General features: G+C 28.8%; 1 protein-coding gene across 1 annotated transcript; it reads right to left on the bottom strand.

Annotated features, from left to right (window-relative positions):
• Window positions 1-1,388: 1,388 nt before the first annotated feature.
• LOC109813871 (flocculation protein) lies at window positions 1,389-6,390 on the bottom strand. Its single transcript, XM_020378139.3, has 4 exons — window positions 5,851-6,390; window positions 5,630-5,745; window positions 3,162-3,405; window positions 1,389-2,994 (listed from the first exon to the last, which is right to left on the bottom strand). The coding sequence occupies exons 1-4, from the start codon at window positions 6,193-6,195 to the stop codon at window positions 1,654-1,656; spliced, it is 2,046 nt and encodes a 681-aa protein (XP_020233728.2). The 5' UTR covers window positions 6,196-6,390; the 3' UTR covers window positions 1,389-1,653.
• Between the last annotated feature and the right edge of the window lie 5,548 nt (window positions 6,391-11,938).

Genomic DNA, 11,938 nt, shown 5'->3' with positions numbered 1-11,938 from the left:
TCAAAGTACAAAAACCAAATTCTGAATCTATAATTGTGCAAGGAAAAAAAAATATATTTACCAGCTATATCACATCTGGTTAGTTTTACGTGGATATTTACAATTTATGTGAATATTTATTAAAATATAAATTTTTAAATTAAATAAAATAAAACTTTTCAAATATACTTATATTAAATATAAAATTCCTAATAAAATTTTAAAAATAAATTAGAACAAATCATTTTATATATAACTAGAAGTACTTAAAAAAATTCAAAATATTTACCCTCACCTCATCGATTATCTGGTATTCATTAAATTGTTTATTTTAATTTGTAATGGATTTTTCTTAAATATTCCATCATTAAGTTTAATTATTATCATTCATGCTCCCATTAAAGTGGGTTTATGAATGATTTAGTTTTTGTTTGATAAAGATGAAATAAATGAAGGGAAAAAAGACAGAGAGAGGTGTGAAGAAATGTAAGAAAATAGATAAGAAATAAAGTAAAAATTAAGGTTATTTGATAAAGAAAAAATAATTGAGAAATAGAGTAATTTTTTTTATTAATAACTTTATTTGTAAATAATAATTATTATTATAAGTTTCAAATTTTATAAATAATTTTGTTTAAAAATAATAAATACAAATTATTTTTGTTGTTATTATTATTATCATATTTATTACTATTATTGGGGTTTATTTTTTATAAATAATTTTATCTAAAAATAATAAATAAATAAGTATTATTATTATTATATTTGTTTATAATTATTAAGAACTTAATTATTTATAATAAATATATTTAAAAATATATAATTAATTTCAATATATATATAATACAATCCATCTCCCTCCTTATTTTTATAAAGTAAACTTCCTAACACTTTTTTTCATTTTAGAGAAAAAGTTTTGGTTTTTTTAATCTCATCCCATTTTCTTTACAATTTCTCAAAATTGTCTTTTGTCAAACACCAATTTTGAAACTTTCTTACACTTTTTGCCTTCTCGTTTTTCCTCTTCTTCTCTATTTACTCTAGAGAGATAAAACTAAAACTCAACGTCATCTTTGTTGAGAAACTGATCTACCTTTTTATAAAAATCAATTTTGTCATGCAATTTTAATTTTAAATAATTCATATATATCATTAACTACACTTTAATTGACATAATATATAAATTAATAAACAATAGTAAATAAACTGTTACATGTAATTTCATTTTATTATTTAATTCCTCCTATTTTAATTTAAATTATTCACTTTCTAATTTCTTTCTTTTCTATTTCATTACCAGAGTGTAATTATACATAGGAGTCAGAACTACAAATGTATTGCATGTTAAGTTAAAAAAGGGTTGCACTAGCACTACAGCACAGCATCGCTCAAAAGTAAAAAACACAGTATGAAAAGGATACCAGGCGGCAATATGATATTGTTGCATACCAATTTATCACTACATGCACCCAAAACGAATATACAACTAGCCAAAATCCGATTCAGCCGCATTCCATATTTCTAATCAAGAAAGAATCAACGCATCCTACGTGGGACCAAGACTTGAATGGTGAAATTTGAACTTTAAAACCATTCAAAATGCTACAGCATATATCTACATTTGCTGGACAAAAGAGATCTACATCAAAAAGAAAAACATAATCGCATTCATCACTACTGCTTAGAATCCACTGAAGACCCGCCCTCATCTTCCAACATGGAACCACCTGAATCATTGGAATTTTTCACTGTTTTTCCCAGAATCCCATAGTTGTCACATGCCTCCGAATAGCCTCCAGTGTCTCTATTGGATACCCCAGATAGTGATACTAATCCCATGGCAGCAATGCTGTTTGCAATAGCATTAATATCATGGCTTCCCGTATAAAGACCACGGCTGCCAGCCACAAGGATGTTTTGTTTTTCATCCGGATTAGTTAAAACCGCTGGCAGAGTGTCCCTCATCATCTGTTGGTTACCCTGGCTTGAACCACTAATCAGCAATCTTAGAGTCTCTCTCGCACCCTTCACCACAGCATCAGATTCAGGAATCAGTGGCTTCACAAGATTTGGATGCAACGGTGCAATGTTAGTTGGCAATGCAGGACCAGCACTCACCAGATAGCCCTGACCTGAAGAGCACACGTCAATCACTGGCACGTGAACTATTGGATCACACATTAATGGTATGAAAGTGGGAATCTGCTGAGAAGACGGCAATGACATTCTGACCAATGGATCAGGCAGAAATGGAGGAAAGTCCATGGAAGTACTAAGAGGCTGTACCGGATCCAACAGGGTAGCTGATAGAGGGTTTGGTAATAAAGGGGCACCTGATGGAAAAGGCAGTGTTCCAATAGGGGATTCGGGAGACTGTGTAACTGCTGCAATGGATGGACAGGTAGAAATCCCAGGGGGACACCAACAATAGTAGGGGGAAAAAAGAGGTGCCACCACAGGAGGGGCCTCCCCACCCAGTCCAAGGGTTGATGGAACAGCAAGCCTTCCTAGTGATCCCAGAAAACTAGGAGAAAAGGCAAGAGTTTTGGAAACTTCTGATGCTTTGTCATGATCAGAAGTTGACGATAAATCCATAATGTTTGTTGAATCATTTGTCAAGTTATCAACTGTTGGCTGATGATTTTCACCACGGCGTTTAATTTTCTCCCTGGCTGCAATCCTGAGAGAAGACAAGTTTCTTGGGGGAACTTCTTTAAAAGAACTTGATCTTGGACTAAGAATACTCTGGTAAAGTGCTGTGTCTCCTTTTGCTGTTTGACCTCCAACATTTCGAGATCGGGGAAATTTTGAAGATGAAGGGTGTGAAGTATCGGAAGCAACATTACAGCAAGCAATGGAATTAGTGGATGTTGCACAAACTGAACCATCATGACCACTGCCCCCCACTGACCCCACAAGAAAAGCACGAAGCTGAGTTGCAAAGCAGTCAAGTCGTGACTTGCTAATGCCACTCAACTCAACAATGGAAGGCTTCCTCTTGAGCAAATCCTTCATCTGATTCATACAAAAAGGAGTTTGATAGCAAATATATAAATCATTAAATTCATTCAGAACACAAAATAGATGAGAAAGTTCAAATAATGCAAAACGAATTCATATCTAATGCTACAAAATTAAAAATTAAGCAAATGAGTTCAAGAAGGAAAAATAGATAAAATTACCTTTTCAAGTAATTCAATTCCCAAAAGCTTAGACTTTTCAGAGCACCAAAAGTAAAAGGTTCTGCTATCTGGAGTCCTTACAAGGAAGGATCGGCCAGAACTATCGGTTGGAATTTCATCAACCACAACAGCTGAGCATTGGGATTTGCTGGTAAAAGTAAATAATCTCTCTGTTCTACCATCATCCCCAATGAATGAGAGACGGAGATCGGAACTTGGCAGTAGTACAAGTGTCAAGTTACCCCTGTACACAAGTCAAGATGAAGTGAGACCTTAGCAAGCGATAATTAAGAAGACAGTAACAAATCAAAAAGACAAACATTGTATCAAATTAGTATAATGAAATTGTAACCCTGAACCTTCAAAACCTTAGCCAAGCAACAAAATAGGCATCAAATATTTCAGTTTTAGTAATAATTTTATAATTACTAACTAAAACAAAACATGACAAAAGTCAGTGCTCATAACACACGAGTATAAACCGTGTTTTCTTTACTAGAAACATAAATATAAATGTGTCTTTTAGGGTATGTAGCTAAATCATCAGGAAATAGTGACACCAAATGAATCTATCAAGTTTTTTTTGTCAACATTGTTTTCCCAATCAGGTTTTGAAATTCCTATAAGTTGAAAAACATTCTTGTCTTTCAGGGAATGTGTTACTAAGTAGAAATATAATATTTGTTAGTTATCTGGGCACAAAGCCATTGCTTCCAATGGAAAATGATCATTGATGACTAAAACACATTAAAGACACAAGTACAGCCATTCAATAACAAAAAAGCAATCTAAATCACGTAAACCAACATATTGAACCCTCTCCATCATTTTAAATACAGATGGATAATCTGGCTTCAAAAAGAACAAAAAAATAATTCTAACTGCTTTCTTCAACATGTTTGTGTTGCTTTGTGAATAGTTTAGAACATATAAAACCAGGATCAAATACTAAATGAAATTCACATTAAATCTCACTAATTCAGATGATTAACAAAAGACATTCTTTGAATATGTGATCAAATAGATTTTTTTTTCTTTCTGAAAGGGGAGGTCAAGAAAATACCATGCTTGGCATATCAACACAAACATATATAACTTACAATATTAAATAGAAAAATACAACCATACAGATAAGCAAATAAATGTTATATTGCTAAAATTGTGTACCCTAGTCAATTTGCTGTTTCCCCCCCACATAAAAGCTTCAAACCTATAGTGATCTGAAAATCTAAGCAGCAGTGATATATATAATATAGGATCATGAAACTACCTTTACTTCCTCTTAATTCAGAGATCATAATAGAATACGCCCAGTTACCTACAAGTCAAAAGACATTTTTACTTGGAAGAATGAACATATTACCATCAATAAACTAAACTAAACTAAAGACTCCAGTAATTACTACCGATCATCCGACAATCTAAGGATTATCACATTGCTGCATACAGATAAACAGAAGTTATGGAAGGCAAATTGCAAAATACTAAATGTTAGTTCATACATAAATCTTTAAAACAGCCATGTAGCAAAACAAAACGCACAAGTAATTGAATTACAACTATAAACACAATTATGCAAATACAATAAATTCCAATGATAGGAAACAATTCCACATGGAAACTCAAACCCTTAAATCTTAGGTTCTAAAACTTGCAAGTACTTAAACAGCTGCTGGACCACTGGAAACCAGTATAAATGTACTCATAGGACCGAACTATTTAAGAAAAAACAAATAAACAACAAGAACAACAATAACAACAAAGGACTTATCAACTAAGGCCTTCCTTTGTCAGGTCGATTGTTTGGTCAAAAATAATAATTGACCCAGGCAATTTACAGACCTCACCTCACAAAAACTAGGCCTAATTCTGACCCTAATTTATTCTTCCACAACCAGAAGACCCATCATTGGCCCCATCAGCCTTTCCCAAGCTGAATTGACTGAGGGATTCTGCATTACCTTAGATGCAGTAAACTCCTTATTCTTCCCTATGCAATGCATCACATCTTAGCTTCTCATATATGCAGTGATGATGAGCTGCACCCACACTACTTCCCTCACTAGAACAAACTATCATATATATTTACATCTGAACATACTGCTAAACAACAGAACTTATCTAACACCACGAAATACATAATTCAAACACACAATGAATTTCCCGTAGATAGCTAAAGCAGTATGAATAATAGTTAGTTATACAGTCGATAATTCGACTGCCTTGTAATAAAATAATCGATCGCGTCAACAGACACCGTGAAAGATTTTAATAGAAGTTGGTGGTCGAAGAAATGAAGAAATGAAAAAAAAAAAAAAAAAAAAAAACAGGACCAAGGAATAAAAAGTAATAGAAATCTCAATGAAAATAAGTAGACTAATCGAAAGGCATTCAAAGAATCTCAAAGATTTATCGCATCTGCATGGGTGGGGAAGAACTAACAGATTCAAAAATTAAAATGGCATTACCTGTTCGGTGTAGGGCAGAGGCGAGTCCCTTCCTTGTTGATCTTTCCAACGCGGATCGAAACAAGAGGCACGCAGAAGCATCTCGCTAGCATCCCAACTTCAGATGGCTCGAAATGCTGTATAACGAAATAAACAAACACTCCTTCAGAAAATAATGCGGCAAGAAGAAGAAAGAAGGTTACAGGACGACAAAACCGGACCATCAAGAACGAGTCTCTCACCTGAGTCAATTGAGCGAGGAGAGGATCTTCGGCGACGCCACAAGCAGTGTTCATCTTGAGCAAGGGTTTCAACCTCTCGTCAGCGCGACACGCTCCCATGACTTGCATATCGAGAGCCTGAAGCCACTGCAGGAACCGGTCCTCCCTATTGGTCTGCTGAATCAACAGATCGCCGTCGCTTTCGTCGACGAGAATATCCGTCAACCGCTCCGTGAGCCCGACCTGCCTCCTCGAAGCACCGTCGCTGTCCACCGAAGACGAATCGTCGAAACCCTCACTGTTGGAGGCGTCCGCAGGATCAATCGCGTCGCCGTGGAACAAATCTCGTTCTCTCCCGTTAGCCATAGGAAATCAGATTGCAGGCGAAAAAAATTGAAAACCCTAGGTTCCGTTAGGAGAGACCGTAATTCGAGTGGAGCAATCACGCAAAATGGTTGAGAAGGATTTGAAGAATTTTAGAGAGAGAGAAAAGGGGAACGGTTTTAGAGAGAGAAATAATATCTTGAACAGGTGGTGGCAACCCTTGAAATAGAGAAGATATGAAATGCCAAGTTGTGCTATAAATAGTAGGCGGGCCAGGGTGACGTGGCGGACATGAAACGGATTATGGAATGAAGTTTGGCACTCGTTTGAAATCCAGGAGCACTGGTTGGTGGGGTCCTGAGCCCAGGTCAGCTTTCTGTGGGTCCCGCTTATCAACGTTAGGCGGTGCCACGTCGGAGCTATGGCCGACCCTCTCTCGCATACGGACGGTGATAATGATGCCCACGTGTGCAGGGCCACAAGTCCACCAGAGTTAAACAAACTTTTTTTTGTACAAATTCTTTTTCTTTCTACTACAACTAATTATTGGTATGTAAGTGTATTGAATTTAGTATCAACAAAGTTTTGGGTTCTATTAAGAACATTTAATTAAGGGAAAATTATCTAAATTATGTAATCTAATTTACAATAAATCACTATGTTAACCTAGTAATTTGATAGAGAAGGATTGAGATAGTTAGAAATATGGAGACCTAGATTCAATCTTCGTTATAATCATCTTTATAATATTTCCTATTTTTATCTGAAAAATTTAATTTACAATGTCTTTATTTTAACTTGTATATCGGATAACATAAAATTAATAATTATAATAAATAAATATTTTAAATTTATCATTTAACAATTTAAATTTCATGTTGGATTATTTTTAACTATTTACATTTCTACAAGAAAATATATCGGAATTTAATTTAAGGTTTAAATATTTTTTTTATTTGTAAGATAGGTAATTTTTTTTTATTTTAGTCCATAAAAAATATTTTTCATCTTCTTTAATTTGAAACAATTATTTTGAATGAAGTTTAGTTTTAGCTTCTATAATTTTTTTTTATTTATCTAAAATATTAAATCATCATTTGTTCTTGATAATCGGTTAAAATAAATAAATAATATTAATAAGAAAATACTTTAGAGTATCGCATATTAATATAATAGTATAGACATTATCGTGGATGATATTTGATATTATCAATTAACTTTCAATTAAATTGATGAAAAATAAATAAATTTCAATTATACATAAATTAATGAGTGTTACATTGAGATTAAAAATAATAATTTCATATTTTATTAAATAAAAATCAAAGTTTTTTGTATATGAAACCAAATATAAAACACCTTAGTTCTATAAACAAATTTAAGGATTAATTCAAGAATAAAAATAAAAACACAATAAATTGAAAATGTTTCACAGTTAAGAAAATCTGTATCGGTAACTAAGTTTAAAATAAATGTTATAAGTATAAAAAAAATGTTATAAATGATGATATGAAATAAATTTTATATTTAATATATAAAAAATAACTTTAAAATTATATGTTTGACTTAAGCTGTTTAAAAATATTTTTATAACAATAAAAATTAAGTTTAAAATTATTTATAATAATTAATTTATATTTAAAATAATCATTGTCGATAATAAAATGAGGAAAAAAATTGTAAGAAAATCATCTGTTAACTTTTTTAATCATAATCTTCAAATTTTTATTTATTTAAAAAATAAATAGAAATAATTAAAAATTATAATATTATTTCATTTAACGATTATATAAAAGATCGATTCTTACCTATTAAAATAAATTTTGGACTAACAAAATTTACATTCTTCAAGTATAAAGTAATTTTTATTATCAAATTTAAAAAATGTGTAAACTATATAAAAATATAAAATAAATAAAGCACAATTGTGAACAACTTTTTTCATTGAGAATATAATAATTAATCATGATTATGTGACAGATGCTCTAAAATTATTTATTAATAAAAACAAGGAGGTTATTTTATTGCAGAAAAGGACATAAGCAAGTACATCAAAACTGAAGAAAAATGGTTGGACGAGGTGAACTGCCTCATCTTTAATTTATTCATTTCTGCCTTCTTTTTATTCTTTTTTTTTTTGTGGACGGCTGTTGGACTGTATTACATTTACAGTATCCGTGTGTTTTGAAAATGGGTACACATTTTCAATCCAAGGAGTCGCATGATATTAATGAGTTTATATATATATTAACGAATAGAAATAAATTAAGAGATTTACATAAAATCTAAATTATCTTCGTATAAAATGAAATTTCAAGAACTTTTCAATTTAACAAATGTCATATTAAATCTAATTCATCATCGATTAATCCATGAATAACAATATTATTATCTTAAGAATATTGTCACAATATATTTATAAATTATGAGTCAATAACTCTTTAATATTAATAATAATATTTGTATGTTTATATATAAAAAAATCATATTACGGATATTGATAAATGATGAGAATAATAATTATATAATTTAACTCACAAAAATTAAATTTAAATCTATCTTTTCAACATAAACGCAACACTACCTTTAAAGTAAGAAATTCTACACATAACTCCTCTTTTGAACGATTTCACAAATCCTCTTTTTTATATGCTAACAACATCTCTCACTATTCCACCAATTCCCATTACTTGATAATTCTCTAACTAACTTTCATAAACATTCAACTTAATAAAGGGATAATCTGGTGGACTCCATTTATTACCCTGCTATCAAAGAGTGTATTATATGATATATTTAATGTTATTTGTTTCACAACATAGTTTATAGTCCATGATTGATTTGTCTCAAATATCATATGGTTTTGAAAAACCAAATTTATCATGTCCCAACTGTCAACCTCGTTACAACTAGATAATTAATTAAGTGTTTGGGTCACAACTGACAATTTATATTAGAAAAAAAAAACAATACAAAATATATATGTGTATGTCTTGAATCATAAATTCTTTACCTTCTCTAAATCTATATATTGAAACAACTACTCTTAATTTATCAATATTTGTTAACTTCAATTTTTTATTAGCTAATTTATTTCTTATATTTTGATTTTTTAGCTCACTTTTCATTTTAAATGTATAACTTTTACTTTTCATGTAATATTTATGTCATATATACATATAATATTTCTTCACTTTTTAAATAAATTACCCTCTTCCTCTAAAAAAAATAAATAAATTACCCTCACTAATCAAGATTTTAGGTGTGTTACCTTCTCTTCATCCAATAAAAATTATAAGTAATTTTTCCACGAATTTAATATATTTAACGTGATTTTTATTATTGATGAGAATTTATTATATTGTTCTACACATATTTTAAAATATGTGATTGGAAAGAAAAAAATTCATAAAAATGATTAACTAAATTTTTAAAAAAATTATTATATATAAATATTTCATATCGATAAAATAATTAAAAAAGAAAAATTCTATGGTACCCATCTTATTTGAGAGGGTACCGGTACAGTTTTTTATATTTTATATTTTTAATAATTTATTTAAATATTTATGATATTTTATTTTTAAAATTTTTTAAATTATTTAGTCATTTTATTTTTATTTTATATATTCTATTTTATTTGTAATAATATTATTATATATTTAAATAGTTTAATTTTAATAATTTTTTAAGCATATTTTACTCTTTTTACTTAAAATTTTTGAATTTTTATATTTTAATTTTAATAATTTTTTAAGTATATTTTTTGTCTTTTTATCCTAATTTTTTGAATTTCTATATTTTTAATTTTAATAATTTTTTATTTCTACTATTTATTATTTTTTTCTTTTTTTTAATATTTTATAATATTATTGAAATCTTATAATTTTAATCTCTATAATTTTATCTTACTTTTCATTTTATAAATATAATTTAAATTGTTCATTTTATAAGTAAATTAGTTTTTTTTTAATTTTTATAAATTTATATAAAGAATGTATTGAAATCCTTCGATCTTTGAGGATACCGTAGTAATTTCCAAAAAGAAAACCCCTCAATCTTTGAGAGTACCATATCAACTCCTATTAAAAAATAACAGCTCCATTGTGAGGTGTGTTATATTTTATTAACGGACAACAATTGCATTTTTAACGGATGTTTGAAAATCTATGTAACACAATTCATTATAAAAATCACGTCGAAACAAACATGTATTCTTTGTCCGATAGATCGAGCAACACTCCTAATAAGATTAAAAAAATAGTTATCAAATAATAAAAAATATATTATCAGTTTTTGCTTCATTTCATTTTTTTACATGATAATGAAAACATGATTAATATCTTAAATTTCATTAAAAAAATATATAATCTTTTTAATGTATCTTTATCTTCCATATCAATTAGGTTCACTCTCATTAATACTCCATTTATATTTTTTATTTCACAATAAATAGTTAAAAATATAATAAAAAATATTTAATATTCTCTCCAATTTTTTTAATGAAAAATAAATTATATTATAAAATACACTAGTACTTGTTTATTGTAAAAAAAATTAATGTAAATAAAAATTTATTGATAAAGTAAAATAACGATAAATATGAAATATTTTTTTATTATAAATATTTTAGAGTTGAATTAAATTTAAACTCATTTTTAAGATAATATCAAAATTATTTTAAATATGTAAAAAATGATTAACGATCATTTATAGTCGCATCAAAACTGATAATATTAATCATATAAAGATGTATTAAGATAAATTAAAAAAATTTATAAGTGACAAACAATTTTCATATTACAAAAAAATTATATAAAATATTTTTATACTTAAAATTATTTATTATTTTAATATTTTATACAATAAAAAAAGTATTTACTTAATTTACAAAATGAAAAAAGAGACCTATTTCCCCACGTCCACACCAAATTAGGATATTTTTTTTGTAAGTCATACAAAAAAAAAAAAAAAAAACTTTCCTTCTTATTACTCGGATCAATCAAATGACAAAGATTTAGTATTTTAGTATTTTCATTTTATACAAAAAAAAATAAAATTTTGATAGTTTGTTGGTGGGCTCAAGTCTCAATCTGAATAAACACTTGAAAAGGAGATGCTGCATTATACGTTGTATGGATGCTAATAACTTTAGTTTTTCATTCGGTTATCATTTCTTTGCCATTATATTCTCTATCTCTAGGTGTTATGATTGAGAGAAATCTTTTGGAAGCAATCATTTGGTCAAACATTTAGTTTCCCTCTAATAGAATCAAAATAAGTATTATTTTTACTAATGATTAATAGATATAAGAGTTTTACCTCAGTGGATGAGTAAACTCACACTTTATAATTTATAAAATAGTTTGATAATATGTTACAAAATTACCTCAGCTTATGCATTATTAAAAGCAAAAACACCCATATGTTATGGGCAAAGAAGAAGGCAGAAATCAAATATCAAATATATAGTATTAATAATGGCACATCCATATCAATTTTAGGAGAATAAATAAAATAATGACCACTTTTAGGTTTTGGAAAATGACACTCAATTTTATTTGTGTCAAATTGACATTTCATCACACTCTATTAACTGAATCGGTGGTGGGTGTTGGCTTGACCATTGTTTCAACTATGGTTAAATTTTGTGCATTATTTGTTATTATTTATACATATATGTTAACTAACTTGTACCTGCAACAATTACCTCTATAACAAATGAGAGTCATTGCTTCTCCTTGCTAGCTCTCTATAAACCACAAAAACACACTTATTTTATGAG

The sequence above is a fragment of the Cajanus cajan genome, chromosome 9, assembly GCF_000230855.2.
Source record: "Cajanus cajan strain Asha chromosome 9, NIPB_CcT2T_4, whole genome shotgun sequence".
NCBI lineage: Eukaryota > Viridiplantae > Streptophyta > Magnoliopsida > Fabales > Fabaceae > Cajanus > Cajanus cajan.
Note: the sequence above shows the minus strand (reverse complement) of the source record. Positions and strands in the feature narration are given on the sequence as shown.

Excerpts from the sequence above, each read along its gene's own strand:
- LOC109813871 (XM_020378139.3), bottom strand. The coding sequence starts at position 6,195 with ATGGCTAACGGGAGAGAACGAGATTTGTTCCACGGCGACGCGATTGAT. Across the intron at positions 3,406-5,629 it reads CTCTGCCCTACACCGAACAG|GGGTAACTTGACACTTGTAC; the intron begins GTAATGCCATTT and ends ACTTGTGTACAG. Across the intron at positions 2,995-3,161 it reads GAATTGAATTACTTGAAAAG|ATGAAGGATTTGCTCAAGAG; the intron begins GTAATTTTATCT and ends TGTATGAATCAG.